At 47.0% G+C, this 22,657-nt stretch overlaps 7 protein-coding genes across 7 annotated transcripts; 3 read left to right on the plus strand and 4 right to left on the minus strand.

Moving 5' to 3' along the window:
• The first annotated feature begins 2,068 nt into the window (after window positions 1-2,068).
• F4822DRAFT_131964 (uncharacterized protein) lies at window positions 2,069-4,576 on the plus strand. The gene is made up of 3 exons (XM_051452724.1): window positions 2,069-2,534; window positions 2,629-3,016; window positions 3,081-4,576. Exons 1-3 carry the CDS (start codon window positions 2,253-2,255, stop codon window positions 4,418-4,420), a joined length of 2,010 nt encoding a protein of 669 aa, XP_051318313.1. The 5' UTR covers window positions 2,069-2,252; the 3' UTR covers window positions 4,421-4,576.
• A 1,937-nt stretch (window positions 4,577-6,513) lies between these two features.
• Window positions 6,514-9,013, plus strand: F4822DRAFT_131991 (uncharacterized protein). Its single transcript, XM_051452725.1, has 2 exons — window positions 6,514-7,544; window positions 7,600-9,013. Exons 1-2 carry the CDS (start codon window positions 6,908-6,910, stop codon window positions 8,433-8,435), a joined length of 1,473 nt encoding a protein of 490 aa, XP_051318314.1. The 5' UTR covers window positions 6,514-6,907; the 3' UTR covers window positions 8,436-9,013.
• On the minus strand, window positions 9,003-12,597 carry F4822DRAFT_131994 (ankyrin). The gene is made up of 5 exons (XM_051452726.1): window positions 12,254-12,597; window positions 11,874-12,196; window positions 11,088-11,811; window positions 10,946-11,031; window positions 9,003-10,887 (listed from the first exon to the last, which is right to left on the minus strand). The coding sequence occupies exons 1-5, from the start codon at window positions 12,380-12,382 to the stop codon at window positions 9,591-9,593; spliced, it is 2,559 nt and encodes an 852-aa protein (XP_051318315.1). The 5' UTR covers window positions 12,383-12,597; the 3' UTR covers window positions 9,003-9,590.
• A 185-nt stretch (window positions 12,598-12,782) lies between these two features.
• On the minus strand, window positions 12,783-14,303 carry F4822DRAFT_391353 (histone-fold-containing protein). The gene is made up of 4 exons (XM_051457114.1): window positions 14,084-14,303; window positions 13,490-13,516; window positions 13,179-13,438; window positions 12,783-13,129 (listed from the first exon to the last, which is right to left on the minus strand). Exons 1-4 carry the CDS (start codon window positions 14,103-14,105, stop codon window positions 13,022-13,024), a joined length of 417 nt encoding a protein of 138 aa, XP_051318316.1. The 5' UTR covers window positions 14,106-14,303; the 3' UTR covers window positions 12,783-13,021.
• Window positions 14,304-14,713: 410 nt separating this feature from the next.
• Window positions 14,714-16,620, minus strand: F4822DRAFT_391357 (NAD(P)-binding protein). Its single transcript, XM_051457115.1, has 4 exons — window positions 16,164-16,620; window positions 15,921-16,082; window positions 15,494-15,864; window positions 14,714-15,438 (listed from the first exon to the last, which is right to left on the minus strand). The coding sequence occupies exons 1-4, from the start codon at window positions 16,347-16,349 to the stop codon at window positions 15,399-15,401; spliced, it is 759 nt and encodes a 252-aa protein (XP_051318317.1). The 5' UTR covers window positions 16,350-16,620; the 3' UTR covers window positions 14,714-15,398.
• On the plus strand, window positions 16,584-18,113 carry F4822DRAFT_132056 (nucleotide-binding domain-containing protein). The gene is made up of 2 exons (XM_051452727.1): window positions 16,584-17,140; window positions 17,218-18,113. Exons 1-2 carry the CDS (start codon window positions 16,692-16,694, stop codon window positions 18,062-18,064), a joined length of 1,296 nt encoding a protein of 431 aa, XP_051318318.1. The 5' UTR covers window positions 16,584-16,691; the 3' UTR covers window positions 18,065-18,113.
• A 2,008-nt stretch (window positions 18,114-20,121) lies between these two features.
• F4822DRAFT_425749 (uncharacterized protein) lies at window positions 20,122-20,781 on the minus strand (the record flags this gene model as incomplete). Its single annotated transcript, XM_051460403.1, has 1 exon — window positions 20,122-20,781. The coding sequence occupies one exon, from the start codon at window positions 20,779-20,781 to the stop codon at window positions 20,122-20,124; it is 660 nt and encodes a 219-aa protein (XP_051318319.1).
• Between the last annotated feature and the right edge of the window lie 1,876 nt (window positions 20,782-22,657).

Here is a 22,657-nt window from a genome sequence, read left to right on the forward strand (position 1 = left end):
GGGGCAATTGCTGACGGTTCCAGATCGACTAGATGATCCTACCTAGCATTAGAAAAATGCACCATTGGCACGTGGATGGTATGAGGATCAAGGTAGGAGCGGAATTTTGACACTTGTAACAATTAGTTGTTTAATTTAACCTCCGTACTCCTCGAACCGAAGCTCTAAAGCAAGACCGTTATCCGTTCTCGATTGTTACACACAAGCTTCCCTTGCATATGAAGCATGAGCTATACTGGATGGGATAGCCAGGAAGCTTAACCCAGTTCCATGTCCACAAATCCTAACCATATCGGTATGTACGTCAAGATACGCACATACAAGGGTAGAGATGGATAGTGATTGGACATAATAAGATAAATACATGTGCATACTTATGTTTCAATAGACTTTAAGACGATTTAGAATCTTATATCAGTAAAATGGTTATACCATGAAACCCAAAGCTTCGGGTCCGTTATTGTTCGCACTTTTGTTGTAGGTGTTTCGTAATCCCAATTGAATTACAAAATGCGAGGGGGGAATGCGCTGCGCCATCAAAACCGGTCCTAACAGCTCCCTAATAGCGCCATATAGCGGGGAAAGGCCGGCGCTACCTAGGTACTAATGTTAGTGAGGATTCATCATCCTAAAAGCCAAGTTGACGTCAAGTTGTGGACTCTGGATTGTCTTCTCCGTAACTAGTTCCACTCCCTTTAAATGTCTGTTCATATTTTGTATTGCGATTAAATTATATGGTTTATTGAAGGTAAAGAAGAAAAAGAAAGTGAAAGTTTAGTTATATTTTTTTCAGGGGCTACCGGATAGAAAGAGATGAGACGGGAGATTTAAGATTTAGTTTCGCCACAACCTTCAGAATATACCGCGCTGACAAGCCACAAACAACCACAATAGGAAGGAGAGGTACACTCCTCGGCACACCCGACCGACAGCACGTGCTAATTCGCTCGAATTTACCTTTTATCTATTCTTGGAAGCCAATCAATCCTCTTTTCTTCCAGAACAACCCCAAGAGGGAAAGAAATCAGGAGAGAGAAAAATGCACAGTCAGACCCTTTTCTGTTGGTTATTAATCGCGTTTCAAACGTATCAGGTAAAATAAGTTACATTCGCATGAATATCTTGACCGCTAATAGAATATCTATTTTCTAGCAAACTAACACTTCCAGCTAAGATACTGGATACCCGTACGAAAGCAGCTTAACACAGATCTGATCTCTCAATCTAGGTAGTGATAGCTACGGTCCGCTCTAAATTCCGGTATTTAATGGTTTAGCGTGTTTTTAGTTCAGACAATTCGGACATTCAACGCCTGTTCGGTACTACTCTCTCTCCCCTTTCTAATAAGCAAACACCTTAGTAGAGTACATAATGTACCTCGCACCGTCAAATAACGCCGCCGGCTACCTAGGTACCTAACGTCATGGTTCGGGGTCCCCAGCAGGCCTCGACGATCAGCCGGGCATTTAAGATAACTCGATGTAACTCGCCTGCCCGGCACAGCATAAACCAACTCCCTAATCCGGCTATAACTAACGACTCTATTCAACGAATACCCTACGAATAAGTGCTCCTAATTTCCTGAGGGTAGTAATCGATTACCTACTGGTAAAGGCCTCGTTTATGCCTTCTATTGGGTACGCAGAATATCTCACCTGCATATGACAATTTCCATAGGATGGGCGCACACATGTATGAACTCGGTGTCGATCGGGAGTAGCCCGAACCCCTTCCCGTTGTAACGTCGACTTGCAGTTCCCGGGGCCCAGGAGTGGGATCCTGGGTTCCCTTTGTGGGTCCAACGTATGTATATACGAGCTTCACCACACACACCAGGTACACATATGGCGATGCCAGAAACAAGCTAGGCAAGTAAAAAAGCATGTCTGCTTGTTAAAGGGCGAAGGCTGCCGTTCGAGACCGATCCCAAATCGATCAATTGGGGTATATTGTAACTCTTGTAGCCTACCTAGGTAGATATCCATTGGCCTGCCCAGAAGGTAACATTCAATTAGATCTCTCTGCAGTTCCACTCCTCGTGTATCTCTTATTTCCCTAGTCTCTTGATTTTGTCTCTTCCGATTTGAATTTTTATCTTTTGCTTTTTTTTCATACTGCTGATTTTTCTTCTCGGTTTTCCTTACCTGTCTGCGCCATTTGTCGAATCTCGCGAGATACGACGATGTCTGGCGTTATCCTTTGTTAGTCCCTATAAGTTGCGAAGATCGCCGAAGAGCCCCGGGCGCTTCGGTATGACAATGACTACGAGGTTTACGTCGCTATTTCATTTGTCGGTATGGCTGCTCGCCGGGCAAGTGTCGTGCGGCTCCATTGCGGCGTGGTGGAACACAAGGGGGCCCAGCTTCATAGTACAAGACGATGATACTGGTGGCATACGATATAGTTTGTGTAATGGGAATCACACGCCGGTATTTCCAGACGACAAAACGCTCACGACACCATTCACGAATCACCCACCGAAGAATCAAACGAGTTTGACGGCAGCAGGATGGACGGACAGCGAGACCGCCTGGGTGAGTAAAACTAAAAAAAGATTCTCATTATTGTTATACGGTTGAGGTGGAGTAGGACATGGTGTATGAAATTATAGCTGACGCCAGCGAGTAGGCGTCAATATTCTACATGGATAATAACGAAAACATTGTCAATGCGGTGTTGAAGTGCGACTGGGATACGGGTCATTGGCAAAATACGGGCGAATACATCATATCCGGAGGCTCTCCGAAGGTGGCATCCAACTCGAGCTTATCGGTCGTTCTATTAGGAGCGACGGATGGATATCGCGTATTTTACAACGACCTCGACGGTACTCTACACCAACTCGGATACACTAGCTCGTCCTCATGGTCGCATTATGGCGTCGTCTCTCACGATTATAGTTCGACTCAGGCTATCGCTTCTACGTTCTCTCATAACAATATCTCGGTTGTAAGACCTAGAGACAACAAGAATATTGGTGTGTCGCAATGGAATAGCGATAACTTGTGGCACATATGTGGGTTCACCCCTAAATATATTTAATCTCATTATTCAACCAAAATGCTCACCATTCTTTCTAGCATCGCTCCCACAACCATTAACACTAACAGGCAACAAATCAACCAACGCGACTGCGGCCTTCGACCTACAAGTGAACTCAGCTGCCTCATCTTTCAGTCTCCCAGCCTGGGACGGTAGCGCATCATCGATCGCCATAGCGCTTGACAGCAGTTCCTCGCGCAGCATTTTCTATATCGGCACGGATCGAAAGTTGTACCAGGTCAACAGCACGAGCTCGGGTACTGCGTGGAATGTGTCGCCTCGCCCCTCCAACGACAACGCATGGCCCCTGGCCGATACACCCGGCGCCCCAATTGGTGTCGCGAGCGACCCCAGCAGCACCGGTGCGTTACGGCTATACTATGTTAGTGGCGGGCACATGATCGAAGTTGTCGGCGATAGAGGATCTTGGGGAGCCACAAGTACGATATCTACGTTCAACGAGAGCCAAAGTCAGAGCCAGAGCCGAAGCGAGTCGGCTACAGGCTCCGCGCAGATTCCGTATGTCACCGGCACACCGCCTTCAGCCCAGGATGACAGCAAACTCAGCGACGGAGCGAAGGCCGGTATTAGTGTGGGTGTCACACTCGGCGTTATTGCAGTGGGAGGCACGTTTTTCATACTATGGTTAATAAGAAGGCGCCAACTGGGTATTCATGAGGCGGCAAGAGCACAAGAACTTGCCAGGCAAAGAGCTAGAGCAATGGCGGGTAGTCCGAATAGCGGGTGGGCGGACCCGGCGGTGGCCGCAACGGCGTTTAGTGCGGCGGAGACAATGAATGCATATGGCGCACATAATATGAATGGAAACGTGGGTATTGGACACGGACACGATTTGCCGGAAGTATATTCACCGGAACTACATCAACAATACGCGGGATACGCGATTGCGGCACCACAAGGAGTGTATGTGCCACAACATCAACAAGAACTATATGCGCAACATGGTTACGCGGTAGCGACGGATCCATATGGCCAAGCATATAAATACGGAGGAAGTCCGGCAATGGGCACGGAGATAGGACTCACACCGTACCCCCCGCAAACGGGATTCGTGGCCCAGGATGGTGGGTGGGCATACGCTGCGCCGACGACGGAGGGGATGAATCAGCACCAGCAGCAGCAATATTACCAGCAATTACAATTACAACACCAGCAACAGCAACAGCAACAGCAACAGCAACAGCAACAGCAACAGCAACAGCAACAGCAATTACGGCACCAGCAGCAGTTGCAACAACAGCAACATCAGCAACCACCACAACAACCGTATTACTACCCGGAACATGCACATGAGATGCCGGATCAAAGAAGACCGGTCGAGATGATGGGGGAGGGACATTATAAGGAGGCACCATGATTTGAAGGATTATTTATTACGGTGCACAATTATGGGGGAAAATAGGGGGATGACTGAAAGGATGGATTGTATATATGTGTATAGGTATATACCCATGGTATTGCATATAGAGGACTTTATATGATAATAGCTTTCAAATTTACAAGGAATTAAGACAGTACTGTCCAGTAATTTTTCCTATATATTAAGATTATGAGCATTACGTGATAGAGGCGCCTACTCTTCACTCAAACGATCATGGCTCGCCTCCTGCCCAGGGACTCGACTGGCTTGAATGAAGTATTTAGAGTTGTAGGCTAATAATCATAAAGTTTGAATGGCTAAGTGTAGTTTCCATCCGATATCATAACGGCATTCGGCACGGCCCGTGAACTCTGATCTGTGGATCCCGTCTGGACGATTCGGCGCCGAGATATAATTGGTTACCCGATATTATACAAACGACGGGAGGACAACGCGAACTCATCTTATATCCTATGAGATCTAGAGTCGAGAAAGGCCTTCGAACGATCCAGGGGTTCGTGTGAGGAACAGCCCATTTCAATAATTGACGATGATTAATGGTTAATTTGATGCCCAATGACCAAGTTATCGCGACTAGGTTCGTAAGGGAGTTCCTGGATATATATGGGGAGTCCAAGGAATACCCAATAAACCGAAAATCCTTCCAAATTTTGGAATGGCCATCTTCGTGTTATCTTCAATTGTCGAATTATAATCCCGTGATTCCGGCTAAGCAAACTTGATGATTTCCATATTTTCAAGATGAACAACAAGGACTCACGTATTCGTACCCAAGTACACAATTACCTAATCGTGCAGATGTATTGATCAACAGCGAAGTCAGTACGAAGTTACATTGCTAAACCATCACGAGCTGGCCCGAGCTCGTTCGCGGCTACGGAGGCCTGACGGAAAACAAGACTGGGATTGGACTGCATCATTGCGTCAGCGCCCCTCCGCAGTGGTTTTCTGACCCCACCATCAAATCTCTTCCTTCTTTCAGGTCTCTCTGCGTCTATCCGTCATCCGTTGCAGTCTACCAACCCTCGCAGCCCCCCGCCAGCCACTCACCAGCAAACCCCTCGGCAATCTGTCAGAACCCATCAGACTTGGCATCTGGAATATGCAACAAGTGTTGTGTATGATGCATTCGATTCCTTTCGACGTCGAAAGAAGAGAAGTGTCTGGCGTAAATTCGGCGAAAACAGCGTTCGGCATTTCTGACGCAGCAAAAGCGGTATCGTGAGCACGAGTGGCGCGTGGCATGTCCAGATCTATCGCATGGTCGAATTTGTATCATAATAAAATATGGATACGATACATATGTACATACATATTGGCCTAATATTGACTGATCTCGGAGGCGCAGTCTTGCTCATTGGGCCGCCCGAATATGTCCTGCCTGGCTGTTTTGTCTCACTTCATACTACACACGGTCCTGTTGTCTCACGAGGGCGACCCGTCACGCTCGGCCTGCAGCAACCTGCTGAGTGAGCGGCAAGAAAGACAAGTGCACGCAGAATCTCAAGACAGACACTTTAGCGCTTCTACTAGTCGCCGTGACGGGTCCTCTCTATTTTCGTTCTCTGGGCGAAGCCACACTTTGAATACATCCAGTACTTACACATATTTTACTAGCATCGGCATCTTGCTATGTATCGATGCTCGTTCGTGGCCTTGTCGCTTGATTCCGTGACATTCTTCTCGTCACTGCACCATCCGCCAAACCCCGGCCACCTCTCGTACTATAGGTAGTGTAGTATCGCCTGGAAGAGAGGATCCTAGCTTAGCTTGAACAGCCCTAGAACCTGCCTTGATTCCCACCCACCGCTCCAAGCCAGCCCCCCTGCCATTTTTTTTCGTATGCTTTATTAGTCTCGGGCCTCCCAGTTTACTGCTTGCTGTAATATGACGACGTTTGTTTTTCCCCCTACCTAACTTCCCTCAAGTACAGAATTACATTACATCTCAAACTCCTCCCGACGAAATCTATCATTTTCCATTCTCGTCTACGAATCTCTTAATATTGTAGGACTGCTTTGGCACCCAATCCGATTAGGCCTTGCTATTAGCTTACCTGCAACGGCACAAACCCGGGTTCTAAATCGTGTGACCCTCCATCATCGTGGTCCTTCTGACATCTTCAGCTCCAACAATTCTTAAACAAAACAACGTTTTACACTTCTTCGATCTTCGTTTAACTTTAGATCAAACATCAAATATTCATTATTAGAGATTACCGCGCTTCAAAAGATTTCAGGCTGGCGAGCCGCAGCAAGCTACATAGATATTCCAAGTGTTGATCCTTTCCCCATCGGCTTACAACTATTGAAGTTCCTCATCTACCCCGCTACAGCTGCAAGAGTGACGCACTCCAGCGGTGAATCTTTCACCACCTTCAATTGATAGGCTCAACCTTCCGTCTATCTTTCAGTCGGCCCTCCTTGAGCACAGAAAGAATAGTCAAGCTCAAGACTTGAGGAGATGTCGTACAGAACTAGTCGGAGTGATTTGGGGGACAGGGACTATACTCCAGGCCCCGCACGGAGAGCGCCGGCTCGGGAAGTCGACGACTTTGAGCTCTATGAGCGACGAGAACGTCGCAGCCCACCCCGTCGGGCACCTGTGAGAGAATTTGAAGATATAGACATACAAGTCAGGGACCGGGAACGAGACCGAGTAGACCGGACTCCCGCTTTTCTAAAGGAAGATGCAAGAAGAACGGAAGCCGGACCTTTAGTACTACGCCAGCGTGATGTTGAAACTGTCGACCGCCGACGTCGCAGTCCCAGCCCTGTTAGATACCGAGAACGCTATGTCGAGCGAGACCGCGCCCCATCCATGCCTCCGGAGCGTCGACCCAGATATATTGAACGATCTCCTTCGCCATCCCCAGCAGCCGTACGAGTGGAGACTCGACAAATCGAAAGACGACGGGAACGATCACCCACTCCCGATAGAGATATTGATCTCATTCGTCTACGGATTGAACGCGAAAGAGAAAAGGAGAGGGTTCCGTCTCCTAGTCCATCACCTCCGCCTCCTCCGCCCGCTCCACCAGTCATCCAAGGCCCGACGATCGAACGTCAAGTGATCACGCATTATCGTGACATCGACCATGGTAAGTCTCAATTCCATAAAATAGGTCTAAAATAAAACCACTAATATTTGGATAGGTGTTGTTCGCGCGAAACCACCAACCCCACCGCCTCCCCCACGCACTGCCCCTCCTCAAACCAGAGAACGAGATCTGGACATCGACATCGACATCCGCCGAAATGAAACAGACGTAGACATCCGCGAACGCACCCGCTCCCGATCCCGCCCACGCGAGCGTCCTCGTCCGCGTCCTCAATCATACTATGAAGAAGACGACCTGCTAATCGAGCGGGACCACGACATCGTCCGCGTATCCGACGGCAACCGCCGACGTGCACACTCCGCAGCCCCGCCTCCCAAGATTGACTACGACGAGGAAGCCGAGTACATCACTGATAAGATCGATGCACGAGGCCGTATGGGCGAGGCCTGGCACGGCGCTACTAAAGACTGGGCCATCGTCGACGTGCCGCCCGGCACCGAGCGTGTCAGGATGGACGGCGTGGGCGGCGCCAGCGCCGAAGTCAACTGGTCGCGGTACAGCGGCGTACGACGCTCGAAATTTATCCCTGAGCGTGAAGGCACGCCCGTCAGCGAGCCTGTTCGCGAACCTGTTCGTGAACCCGACCCCCCGCGTGAGCGGGAACGGGATCGTCTTAGTATCCAAGTCTTCGACAAGCGTGAGAGGTCGCGAGACCGTGAAGTCGAAGTCGATGAGATCCAAGACCGCCGCATCACGATTCGTAACGACGATCGTGCGCCGCGCAGGCGTAATGATATGTGGACTGAGATCACCAAGGATCTCGTCGTCCGCGAGGCTATTGAGAAGATGGGGTATGAGTATGAGGAGACAGAGTGGTTCTTCTATGTTATGCAGTACCTACGTTATGTAAGTCTCAGTCCTGTTTGCTAGTGTATGTAGGTGTCGTGGTACGATACCTACGACGTCGCAGCACGTCGCACTGTTTTCCTGTTTGCTGCCTTTTATTTTTATTTTCCGAAGGTAGTGTGCTAACGAGATGTGTTACAGGAGGATGTTCTTGAGCTCGTCAACCAGTCGGATGACATCCGTCGCGCACGTAGACGTCGTGCCCAGGAGGCTGAGTGGGAGCGTGATTGGGACCGAAGACATCGCCATCGCCGCTCTGCCGGATGGGATAAGATTGACGATGAACGTGTTGTTGAGCGCGAGGTTGTCTACGACCGCCCAACTTACCGCGGATACCGTTAAACTTGACCACAGAAGATGCGGGAGACCTTTGAGCTATGGTGGCGGTGAGTAGCAGCGATGAACTATGAAGAGTCCGCTTGTGGGGATGATGCCACTATACGCCACTCAACTCAAACAAACGGAGACAAAGCGAAGCAGATAACCGAGACCCCCTCGACCACCACCTACTTGGTCGATCTATGTATCTGACAACACACCGAAGCTATTCTCGAAGTGGTTATTTTAAGGAGGATGGAATATATCAGATTTATTTCTTTTTTATTTATTATTTTTTCATATCATGAATGACGCCACGGGGTTACGAAGACAATGCAATGATCAAATCATGTTAAGCCATGTCGTGAGTGAGCAGAGGGGGTAATTTTATTGTGTTTCTTTTTCGGGGAGATGATGAATGAATGGCACCATTTTAATGTTACTATTCCTGTCAAGTGTTGTATCTAGACTGCTGTGAGTTAGCGGTATGGAAATTGATCACGAGTTATGACTATAGCATTTAACTGACATTGTGTGCCGTGTATCTACATATGTACCTAGGTACGCACGTATAGAGCCAGGTATGTAGTGCTCTATCACTCTCGCGCATCCGGCTGTTTCAAATATATTTGAAGCATTGGTATGTGTGAGTATATCCCATGGTCTATTTCCAGATCGTTCTAACTTCCTTTCCAAGACGACCGTTCAAGATATGCTGCGAGTAGTTATGTGCGCTGAACCTCCCTAGTTCCCTCTATTTCTTCAATATCTCCATTATTCCTGAAGTCGTAACTATATAAATGTTGCTTCCGTATCGGAAACGTCAATACGCCCTCAAACTAGGACTTCTTGCCTGGTCTATCATTCTCCCTCCTCACAGTCCCTCGGCCTATAGCAAATATCTTCAACAACCACACCATCGTCCTGAAGACCACAGCTGCGGAAGTAATTACCGACGAAAGGGTCAGTTCTTATCCGCGACTCTGATACTTCGATGAATTCCTCAATTGACTCGATAGCAGCCTCAATCATCTCTTCTTTAATTTGAACATCGATAGCCCGAAACGTTCTACGCTCGGCTGGGATATCCCAGTGGATCTTTTCTTGGATGACGGGTTTAAGGGCTTCTCGCGCTAGAGTGCTGTTACCTGACTTTAAGTGGCCGACAACTATTTCCAAGTTCTCGATCTCGGCGGTCAGATAGCGATCTCTTATATCGCAGAGTAATTTTTTAAAAGCGTGGTAGTCGTTATAACTTGGCGGTCGAAACGAACCGGGTAACCATAAAGGATTTGTATGTAACCTCCATTCCATTACGTCCAATGCTGTATCTCCTCCGTTATCACGTACACGTACGTCTATTGTAAACCCGGATTCATTGAAGAATTCTATGGCTTCAGCCTCACTAAAGCTTGCTAGCCAGAATAAGTCGTTATGTGTATTCGGAGCTTCTTCGAACTTGCAACCAGCATCGTATAGTAGTCGGAGCATAACCATGTTGTTGAATGCCAGTGCGCGCGTCAACGGCGTAGACTTGTAAACAGGGTCCTTCTCTTCGAGCCCCGCCCCAGCACCGACGATCAAGTCGAACTTTTCATGTACCTCCGCTGCCGTCAGAGTGCGCGCGAGTATGTGAACTAAATTTCCCATATCCGGACTGGTAAGTCGAGCTCCATTTTCCAGAAGAATTCTCGTAATTTCCGCCGAGCCCTGAACGTACGACATTATCGCATAGTTAAGAGCAGCCTCGCCATCCGCTCGGGCGATGTTGACATCACATCCTCCGGCAATCAGAGCCTTGACAGAACCAACAGACCCATTTATTGCGGCGTCCATCAACGGCGTCCTCTTGGAAGTTAGGTCAAGAATATTTGGATTTGCGCCATGACGAAGTAAAAGTCGTACGCAGTTATCGTATGCGTATCCTGCGGCCCAGTGCAATGGTGTTCGGCCGAAGTTGTCAAGTGCGTTGATGTCTTCAGAGCTATGCTCCTCTAGAACTTCAGCGAGATCGGCACCTCCAGCTCGTACTGCCTGGTGGATCGGCCAATAATCCTCGCTGTCTTCGTCGAGTTCAATTACGTTCCGTAACATAGCTACCTCGTGTTCAACGGGATAATGATCTTCTAAGGCAACTCTGGCGCATGTCGCCAAGTATCTAAAAAGGGTAAGAATGATTGCCTTGATCATAGCTGTTGGACTATTTCGTTACATACTTTGCAAGATCGGTGTTTCGAAGAATTGCCATTGACTCTCTTATGAGCATCATAACGATATCGACTTGGTGTTTGTCTAGGGCGTGCTAGAATATCATGTCACTATGAGTCTTAAGTCCTGTTAGAATGTAGGCAACCTTACCTCTATGACACTGCAGTCTTCATCAGCATCGAAAGGAGAGATCGTTCTTCGAGCTATCGCCTGTTGCACCCTTTCAATCCTTCCCTCTTCTATTTCTGCCCAGATATAGCTTTTTACCGACAGAGCGCGCGCGACGCGCAAATGAAGTGAAGCGCCGGCGCCCACCACATTGCTGAAAGAAATAGTCGCCTCAATCGACCGAGAGCAGAATAGAAGCGGAAACCGAAGGTTGAAATAAACTGGGTCATTCGTTCGGCGGCATGTGAATACGTTGCAACTCGGCGCGTTGAACTGCGAAATGCTGTTATAAGCTTGCTTCAACCAACCGTATACAGACGATGTAGCAGGATCCGCTCGACTTCTGTTGGAAGATAAGTGACATCGACACGGACAATTCCGAGCGCAAACTCCTCGCATCGCAGCTGTAATTTGTAGTAAAGATTCCTGGCTCTCCATAACCCCTCCATTGCGAGACACAACTGATGAATGTCCCACTACAACCGATGTGCTCGGTTTGTAGGTATCGTCGGGTATTGATTCGGTATCAGAGTCGATTTCAATTATAGCATCGCCCTGTGTCGTTCCTTCGCTATCAACCTCAGAAAGATGAGATACAGCTTCATCCATAACATGATTCTGGTCGATAGACTTTATTTGGAGCGGAGGGGGAACAGCTAAATGTGTCTGATTCCTGTGAATACCCGCGAGTATCATTCTATTAGACCTTTATTATAAAGTTAGTAAGAATATTACCAAAAATTCGTAGCGGTGGATGCTTTATCATACGCTATGGCGAAGAATGATGTGCAGCTGATAACTTGGTGTAGAGCCTCAAGGTATCTCCTCGCTCTTTCGCTAAGAGAAGCGATTCTCGTTCTATATCGGAACCATTTCAATCTGTCTACTTTGATCTCGCCATTCGGTTTTCTTCCTGCCTGGCAGCCAAGTATGAGCGTTTTCAGCTGCGACGTAACCGACGCCAGGTCAGCCTCAGTGCTTCGCAGCACATTGAGTAAGTGTATTGAGAATCCGGCTGTTAGATCATTGTCATTCGATAAATGTTGAATTATCTCTCTAACAACTGCTCCCATAGCACCTAATAATTCCACCTGGAAGACTCAGTTAGTTGGTTGGTCCATTTCAATAACATTAAAACCGAAACCAACCTCATTTAGCCGCTGAAGCATTTCCTGCTTAACCTCGACCACAGACCTCACTACATCGATGGCTTTGGGAGTAGCGGCAAGCACTTGGCCAATCGCGATGAAGCTGGCGACCGCCGAAATGACCTCCATTTTGGGTGCCTCTAAACATAAGTCAAGATGAAAAAGAGAAAGACAATTCGTAGGGGGCCAAATGTTGATGAATAATTTATGGCGTACATGGGCACCAAATGCTAGCCAATAGTGATACACGACATGGAGGCAGCTCGACGCTCGAATCTGGGCGCAGCAATTGTCCTGTATGCCTTTCTGCTTAGGAAGGATTGGGCAGTTTAGGTGGCTTAGACCCTCTATAGACAGCTACGTGGTAGCATCGCCTATTAGCGTGGCAGGGGTTGAGAAACTCAGCAATGTTTTAGGGGCCTCCTCCATACGTGGATCTATAATACAGGCGTATACTAAGCTACCAGTAATGAGGTATAAAATATCGAGCGAGCCTAGATATCGCAAGTTAAGAATAGTCAGTAGGAGTTGGGGAATTTAGAAATAGAGGTTCTCATTAATTTTCCTATGGGGGTGCAAACGTGCATTACTGAAGCCAGCAAATATTCCATATTTCAACACCCAACGCCTCCAAATGCATTAACCCTGTCGTAGTATCGCCATCGGATGTGGCGGCACATCACACCCAAGCAGGTAACAGCCCAGCCCCTAGAACTCCGTATCTCATAACGCAAGGTGTAAACAGTAACCTTCATAAGGAAGCAAAACCTAAGCGTGTCGCACACGGGCTGCCTCGAATTGCTGCTTTTGAAGTTCCTCCAACTCCTCGAGCGTCATGCCGCTTTCCTCGAACTTGTTACCACGCTTCTCACGGACCTATTCTCGTTAGAATCTTCATCACGAGATATCAAAGAGCTCGACTAACCTTTTGAGTCTCCTTATGTTGAGCTGCGGCATCAAGAACAGCAGGGACGTAGTCGCCAAATCCCAACGTGGTCAAAGCCTTGGTGATGTGGTCGCAGGCAATAGTCTTCTTCGCATCCTTCTCGGAGATCTCGTTTGCTTCAGATGAGACAAGGGTAATAAACTCGACACAGCATTCAATGAGCAGGTCTCGAGCTTCCTTTGAGAAAGAAACACCGCTCGAAGCAGGTAAGATCTCGCTAACGATCTTCTGGACAGTTGCTATATCTCGTTAATATGTCTCTATACATAGAAATTGAGTTAATCACATACCCTTTGGGAGCGAAAGATCGTCACTACCTAAACAGCGATAAGTTAGCAATCCTTAAATCTCTACGCTAAAGGAAAAGAAAAAAAGATATGTTAGTACTGTAGCCAGTGTGACCAAAGCGTAAATGTCTCTCGTGCTTGTCGAGTCGCGCCATGTTGTGAATCTGGAAATGGTTTCATATGATAATAGATGTGCTTGTGCGATGCGAAAAAGTGCTAGCGAGCGAATATGCTCCATCTTCTACGAAAGAAAAGCGATCATATAGAGTGCGATGATGACAATAACTTTGACTCTCGGGCCATTCCCTGAACACGTCCCTTCATAACGATGAAAGGAGTCATTGTGCGACTGACTCTGGCCATTGCTATGGTCATATTCGTGTGTTTGGTGTACCAAGTAATGGGATGGAAATTCGAATAATTGCGCGTTCAAGGCTGTGACACACGGAATGCCTTTGCTTCATCCATCGTAACTGACATGACGGCTACTCATAGGGAACGATATGATCTTTCATTTTCCTCCTTTGTATGCGTGTTTGGGTAGATTTGGGCAAAGTTGAGGGGTGTAAAATTGAAGGAGATATGATCATGACTTACCACCATATTCGTGGTCCGACATATTGAACAATTAAATCGGCGTTAAAGTAATAATCGGATCAAAGTTCTTGTAACTGGGTTTCTTTTTGCAAGTTTATTCAAAATAATCGCGGCGATGAGTAGGTCGTATCGGCGAGCGTTAAAAATCGTGACGAAGGGGATAAAATGAAAACAAGTCGACGAGGCAGCCGTTTTCTTTGAAGGTGAGAGAGAGACTGGGATCGGCGTTGTTTTATATTCAGTGTAGTAGCACACTGTAGCCTTAAGTCGCCGGCATGTTAGTGGGGGAATTGTGGCTAGTAACACACTGCAGTAGCTATATACATAGGTACATATAATGGTCAGTGCATTGTTATGTAATCATACGGCTCGATAAGATTAGTTCTATTTTTTTTTTTCTCCTAGCAAATCTTTAAATCCTTTTTTTCCAAGCAACTTTTCATTCTACATCGGTTTATTCATTCAACATTACAACAGCGACCTCTTTTTCTCTTGCACTCTCCCGGATTTTTAATGACAGAGTATCCGTATCTCTACTTACAGTACTGAATTATGAAAGATTCGGTCTTCCATTAGTGGTTACTGGCGTCCCCTGCCGGCAAATCTATAGCTCGCAACAACAATATGTCAAGTTTTCTACAACCTCTCAAGGTATATTTGTTTTTTCTATTCCGTCCAGCAACCACATTGCTTTCACTATGATGAACATGTTGTCGCCCCAGTCTTACTATAGCCAAATGGCAACATGGTGATCGACACGTCAAGCCAAACGACATTTCTGAGTTAATTTGTTACCTATTTTTACATTTGATGCGACACTTCTTTCATTTGCTGATAATGGAAACATAGGTTGTTTTTGCGATAAAGGTATACATACTCGCGCCCATCGTCCCCTACATTACCTTCGAACATGATGCCGAAAATTTTTAGTACTATCAAATACCGATTTTACGTGATGGACCCTAAAACTCCCTGACCGATTACCATTACCCACACAATATTGCCTCTATTACACAAGGATTGGAAGGCTAATACATATGGTATAGCTTTGGTTTTTTTCCCTACTGCAAGCCTGATATTTGTGAGCTTCGATCTTAGACTCTAGAAGCGGTTTTTTCGTAAGGTATGGTAAATACGTTGCCCTAGCAATAATTGCTTATGATGACATCCATTCGAACTGAATTTCTATGTTGAAAATCACTTAGTCTTTTCATCTTTCGCCTGAAGCAACATCCCTTCTGCCCCGTCTATCGTCTAAATTGTCTACTTCCACTGACTTGGTGGGCGATACTAGTAACTTGCGATTTATCTCTCCCTATTGTCCTTGAAAATTGGCTAGCTCGGCCGTGTTCCAGCTTTGTATTTGTTAGCATGCTCAATTCATATTCGGGGCATTCGTTTTTTTCATACCGGAAGTGTTTCCCGTTTAGATCACTGGTAGCTCCAATGACTAGCTTGGCTATAACATTGCCAGAATCTTTAGGGTTTACCAGTCGACCACTCGTGTGCTCTTCCACAAAGCTGGCGTGAACCTCCGGCGCCATTCCAGCTTTACCATTGTCTCTTATTTCCCTCTGCATCTCCGTATCCATCTTACCGGGCGAGATTGCGACTGTAGTAATGGATGGTTCTTCAACGGCCAAGTGGGTACATAGGTGAGTGAGTGCGGCTTTAGAAGTGCCATAAGATCCCCATCCTGCGTAAGCGCCAAATGCTGCGCCAGAAGAGATAAAGACGACGCGGCCCTGGGATTTTCGAAGTTCAGGAATAGCTTCTTTGATCTGCGATTGAGTCAGTATGACAAATCAGCGGTGATTCACTGCTCAAGCAGGCTCACCAGTGCCAAGGCACTAAAGAAATTGATATCGTAGGCATGTTTCCATTCCTCAACACTGGATTCAAATATCTTTGTGATTGGTGTTAGGACACCGTGGTTTACAACGATACCGTCAATCCTGCCAAATGACTTCAAAGTTGAGCTAATGATGCTCGGTGTAACCTAGTCGTGATGTAAGTTAACGTGTTCTGTTTCGGTCATTCACAGCCTGCGGTGCAGCTCTTTCATGTAGTTCCTACACACCTTTACGTCTGATAGATCTGCGGTTAGGAAGTCAACCGATGATGGGTGTTTTGTCTTGACCGCCTGCAAATCTTTTTCCGTTCTTGCTACAAGGAACACTTTATGTGAGGTTTGAAGCAACTTTTCTGCTACAGCCAGTCCTAGGCCTCGGCTAGCACCGGTCACTATGAATACCTTGGATGCCATAGCAATAGATCCAACAACCGGACACAATAGCTCAAAATAAGTTGTTATTGCGCTTGTAGCTATGCCGCGCAAGGGTGTTTCTCAAACAATGAGCAGGATGACCGTAAGTATCAGAGTTAAGGTTAAACAGATGTGATTGTGTGGAAGTATGAAGTCGCACAATGAGGTAAATGTAGCAGGTACTTAGGTAATTTCTTCATCTTATCGGAGCTTTACGGCGAGGTGGGGGTCAAGAGGGGCTGACATCACTAATAAAGATAGCTTCTTAACTCGTATATATACGCCGTGTTTGCCTGCTTAGGGAATGTCGACGATAATTTTTAGGATAGAGATGCCCACGACATGGCTACAACCGTAATTCTCGGTGCCGGCATCATTGGCACCTCAACAGCTTACTACCTTTCTAAACACCAGCCAGGATCAAGCATCCACCTAGTTGAACCTTCACCAGAGCTCTTCGCTTCGGCCTCTGGCTATGCAGGGGGTTTCTTAGCGAAAGACTGGTTTTCCCCTGCTGTCGCGGAGCTCGGCGCTTTAAGCTTCGAAGAACATCGCAAATTTGCCGAGCAAGAAGACGGTGCGAGGAAATGGGGATACTCGCGTAGCACGTCGATTAGCCTGTCGCAGGCTGCTAAGTCTGGGAAGCGAGTAGACGTCTGGTGTCGTGAAGGCGCTAGTCGTGCTGAGGCTGCGAGTGGTGAGTCGTCAGTTGGTATTGCGCCGGCTTGGTTGAGACGGAAGAAGGGTGATGCTGTGGAGATTATTAGTGATGATGATACTGTCGCGCAAGTGTGAGTTAGACGTCTTCTTGTATGTAATAACTAATGTTTTCGATATCATATAAATATATCTAACAATAAAAATCAAGAGATCCGCTCCAATTATCCCAATTCCTCCTCCAGAAATGCATCGAGGCCGGCGTCCACCTGCACCACCCCGCGAAAGCCCTATCCGTCCAAACCGACATGCGCGACGAGATTTCGAGTATTTGTATTGCAAGTACGACATCTAGTACCGAGACCGACATCCCGTGTACCAATATTGTCATCGCAGCAGGGGCATGGTCGTCGCAGGTCTTCAAAACTCTGTTCCCGTCCGCTGAATTCGAGATCCCTGTTTCGAGCCTCGCCGGACATTCTTTGGTTGTTAAATCACCGCGCTGGACACAGGAACATGAGAAAGATGGATGCCATGCTGTGTTCATGACGAGTGAACCGGGATACTCACCAGAGATATTTTCCCGTGTGGGTGGGCAGATATACATTGCGGGTCTAAATTCAGCGACTGAACCGCTGCCGGACTTACCTACGGACGCTAAGGGGAAGATACGCAAGGACGCTATTGACAGATTAAGAGATACCGTCAAAGAAGTTGTCGGGGAGGACGATGTAGAAGTGGTGAGAGAGGGACTATGCTTTCGGCCTGTAACGGAGAAAGGCACGCCATTCTTGAGCCGCATACCGGATATATGCCTTGGTCTTTATTACGATGTAAGACCAGCCCCTGCGGGCGGTGTGTATCTCGCGGCTGGGCATGGGCCGTGGGGAATTAGTATGAGTTTAGGAACCGGAAAGGTTATGGCGGAGATGATTCAAGGTAGGAAGCTAAGCGCTGATGTGTCAAAGCTAGCTTACAGTATTATGCCTGAGTGGACAGTTGATGATGGGGAGGACTATGTTACGGTAGATCCGTTTGGGAATGAGTATCCTGAATAGCATAGATCCGAGATATCAATTCGGACTTCAGAATGTACGATAATGATCTTACGAATATCTACTCCTAACCTAGACACATTAGTTGGTATGGATTTAGTTAATTGGCGTTGATCTGGTGGTGATGGGTGTTCGTCGTTAGAATAGAAGTGCTATTCATTCGATTCTTTTCAGGAGGGAATACGTGTCTGTTCGTTATGATGAATTGGCCCAATTCGGAGGTGATTGAGCGATTTTTTTGCTCAAAATCATTTGTTTTATTCGTTACGTCAATCTTTACTCCCTTCAAACTTATATGGTCATCTCGATTTCTGTTCCAGTATAAGTGATCAATTGGTGCGTTTTGGTCCTGATCGACAGGTGAAATAGTGTCAATGAGTTCGAGCCGAGCCGGACATGTGCTTGTGGATTTCCACATCGGAGCAGAATGAAAGACAATGTCGGGCGGCCCCTGACTAAGTTGAGATAAGAATTCGTAGAAACCAAGGGTCTCATATCGTGGGTCAAGTCGGTCCCGATGGTAAAGAAGTCAGTCATTAAAATATTGGACCCTACGGTATGAAACCTATTTAACGAATGCGGAATAGATGGTGGGAGCCAAGACGATCCCGCGATCAGAGATCAGGTGAACAAATCGAACCTTCGAACCCCCACGACGACGTCTGCCACGACAATTCTAGAACAACTTTAAGGGACGAGGCGGATCAATTAATCCCCTCTTCTCACGTTTCTTCGGCCCCTTACGTCCGCAATCTCGATCAATCAATATTGCCTAAGTGAAGACAAGGACACGACCGAAGAGATATAGAATCTGATAATGCACGTTACATATGAAGAAAACGGCGTCGCTTATGATAACGGTGGCGTTTCTCTGACTCGAAGCTCGAATCGCGATTAAGCGGGCATATCTCTAGAGCTCTACCCTACCTTACCTAAGTGTGCTCCCAACTCAAGCTACCCCTACCTCCTTAGCTAGCTTCCATTGCTTCCGTTCATGCCTCGGAGATGCTGAAACTTCTTTGTACTTACTCTCTATTCCGTACCTGTGCCTGACTGACTAACTACCACACCAGGCACCGCTAGTCTCCGTCACACGCGAGAGAACACATTGAAGCCCAGACTCCCCAAATCATATGTCTCAGTTCTGGTCTCAGTCAAGACGAGGGTGAACACGACATCGATCACCAGTCATGTGTTCGTACCTGCGTACCTACCTATGAATCACCTCGGAGCCGTAACCTCAACGCAGGGGCCGAGCACACACAAAAAAAACTCTGCGAGTTTCGCCCGAATTGTCTTGGGCTGAAGACAGTTCTACCTGCCACGGCTGGTTATGTACGCACTTAACTTTACATTTTAGGAACTTTCGGTCTGAGACATGGTGGGAAAGTGAGACAACGCAACGCCCGCGTGACGCAAACGTCAGCCGACACTCTGTTGCGCACGATAGATTCTCCGTTACGGGCCCAGGAAGTCGGTTTAACTGTCACTATGGCTGGCTCCAAGGTGTCATAAAAACGAGAACGGAAGGTCAGTAAGCGGCGAACGGTTCAGCTGTGTTTTTGGTTACGTTAGTAATTACGTTACGAATCAGAATACGAACGGTTGAGAAACAATTGAATCGGGATGCCGAGGCATGGTAAATGTGTAAAAAAGAATTTTTTGGTCGAATTAGGTCAAGCTATCTAGATAGATACGTAGGTAATAGTAAAGTAGTGGATGTAGTATAAGGAAATTATCAATATCAAGTGGTATCTTAGTCCCTAGCACCCCGAATATATGCAGCCCTAATATGTGTAGTGTGATATACAAGAAAGTAAGGCACAAAGTACCCAAGATGATCCATCAATCTTCCGTGCATATGCGTTGTGCATTTTTCATCAAATTCGCCGTTCTGTCCCCCGGTTTCGTAATAATCTTTCCCTTCATTCCCAATCTCTTCCCGTCGTCATCAAGCACAGCTGTCAAACTCTTAGTGCTGGTAGTAATAGAAGATATAATATGTAGTAAGACAAGATTCGAAGGTAAGCATTGTGGTAGTACAATTATGAATCCTTCATTCATTCAGAAAGCGGCAGTTCAAAGTGCTGCTCCTGCTCCTGTTCCTCCTCGGAGTCGAGGTGGAATACGATACCCCGACGCTTCCAGTCACCCCTCTTTAGCAGGGCGTCCCTGTCATTCATCCACTCAGTGGGTCGCCGACGGTGATTGGTAGGCCTGGTCGGTGAGCCTGCAGACGACGATGAAGCTGATGAGGCTGAAGAGTCCAGCTCGGCTAGCCCCGGAGGGATAGCTTGCCAGTCCTTGAGGGGCCATTGGACAGTCTGGTCGTAAATGTACGGGCGTCCACCCGCCGGCCGTTGGAAGTAGCAATTTTGGCCCTTGACAGGCGAATATGCGGCCGAGTCCTGGATGTGATCCTCGACATGTCGAGTTTGGTTGAAGAAACGGTGCTCGCGTTCTTCGTCTTCTTGATATCGTACCTCATCGTACTCAGGAATAATGTGAGGTGACGTGTTGAGGCTTAGTGGTGGATGTAGGGATAACGGGTCGTACATCCTATCGTGACCGCTTGCGGTAGATGATGCGTGAGAGGCAGTGCTGGAAGTGCTCCATTTCCGAGCATGGGCAGAAGCGTGGTCCTCGAAGCTGTAATTTCCGCCTCGTAGACTGCTCTTGGATTTCTTGTGAAAGAGTGTTGATCGGGTTAGGCCTCGCATGGTTGCGGTAGTGTGACGTGTAAATGTAGTAGAGATATAGATAGGTAGGTAAATGTATGATCCTCTTGGTCGAGGAAGATGTTAATGAATGTAAGAAGGAAAAGAGGAAATAGATGCTACTGTGTATCGTAGTAGAGGATCATTGAGAAGCAGCGAAGGCTTCGCTTAAGTAAGGTCGTGCAAGGTAGAGAACCAGCTACTAAAGCTGGTAGTTGGAATGTGCCGAGGAGAGGAGCTGGTTATGGAAGGTAGAGCTTCTTCACTTCTTCTTCAGTCCCGGGGACTTGGGGGGTGAGAGGGGAGGAGGAAGGAATATGTCTTTTAATACCGACTTTAACGATCCATCTAGATCGTCCCTGTAGATCGGTTGGTGAAGAGAAAAGAGGAGACTCGGGTGCCTTGCAGCTAGTTCGAGTAGCTTGATTTTTTCTTTCTTTTTTTCTTGCAGCTTGCAAGAAGCAAAGCGGACGATGACCCCCGGGTCAGCAGGGAAATCTGACTATAGAATGATTATAGTGTAGAAAAAAAGTACCTACTTGCCTTGACTAGGTACCTCGAAACCAAGCTACCAAGAACTACTACACTATTACGCTAGTGCGCTAATCTAAGCTTGTGATGGTGTGTGTGGACCGAATGCGTCATTGATCAATAGCGGCATGTGGCCGCAACTCTATTGCATCCCGTCATAGGCCCCGCCAATCATCGGGTCGCGTGTCTCAGAAGTCCGGCTGAACCTTGGCATATTGTGCATATTGTGTGGTGGGAAGGGGGGGGGGTAAGGGTGGACGAGGGAGACCTTATGCACGTAATGCACGTAATAAGTGATGTATGGGATGTACATTTGTGAGCATTGCCCAGCTTAGAATGGAATGCTGTATGAACACGAAATAATTCCTTCTTTCCCTCTCGTGTTATAGACTTTCGAAATGTTTCAAACAGGTTATTTGTACAAGTTATTGTATTCTTTGTCCCTCGAGACGAAGGTATATAATTGAATTTATTCTCCGTTTACCGTTACTATAATTCGTATTGTCAGTCAAAAGTGACGAGGGTTTTCGCAAGGCTATTTACCTTTTTAACCTACCCCCCATGTCATACCTATGATCCCATCAGTTTGGATGATCTTGTAGATCCTCGATAGGCGGATCATCAAATTGCTACGCTGGTTGGTCCGTGTGGGGGAGTAACCCAAGTCCGGCTTAATACCCAACTCAATCACAACTCGCATCTCGCAACTCTTGTTCGGCCTTAGCAAACAACTTTTCCCATCTCATCCGAACTATCCTTAGTGTTATTTCGGACTTCAGCTAAATAAGCTAAAATCTCCATCTTCATTGGCGATTGGGAATTAATTAACCTTTTTCGCTACATGCTCGCTAGATGTTTCCCGCCAAGCTCAATATAGGAGGGTGGGGAAATGAAAATGAAAATGTATAATGATCTTGATAGTAAGGCTCTTAGCTGATTCATATCTAGAAATGCAGGACAATTGTTACGTCAAGCCTGTTACTTGCTGGACGATGCTTCCAAGGGGGAGCTTTATGCGTGCGGCTGAATACGAATATATTTACGCTGATGTCACCCGACTGTCGATGATTACCTTTAAGATGTTTTCTTTCATCTCAATAGTTCGTTGCTGCTCAATGTCGAGTATTATGATTCTTAGTTCGTCGCTAGTCAGGGCTTTTATTCGTAACTTGCTATGGTTCCCTCCTTCCCCCCTCCTTTTTCTCTTCTGAATAATAAATTAGATCGATCACCTAGATTAGGGTTTTCTATCGAGGTGGAGAATCTTTGGCGTTCCAAGGTACAGGTTCGCAGGTTCTAGATGGCCTAACGTCCGGTCCCAACGGAGAGTTCGCTCGTCCACTTAGTT

The sequence above is a fragment of the Hypoxylon trugodes genome (assembly GCF_022578975.1).
Source record: "Hypoxylon trugodes strain CBS 135444 unplaced genomic scaffold F4822scaffold_2, whole genome shotgun sequence".
In the NCBI taxonomy this organism is placed as follows: Eukaryota; Fungi; Ascomycota; class Sordariomycetes; order Xylariales; family Hypoxylaceae; genus Hypoxylon; species Hypoxylon trugodes.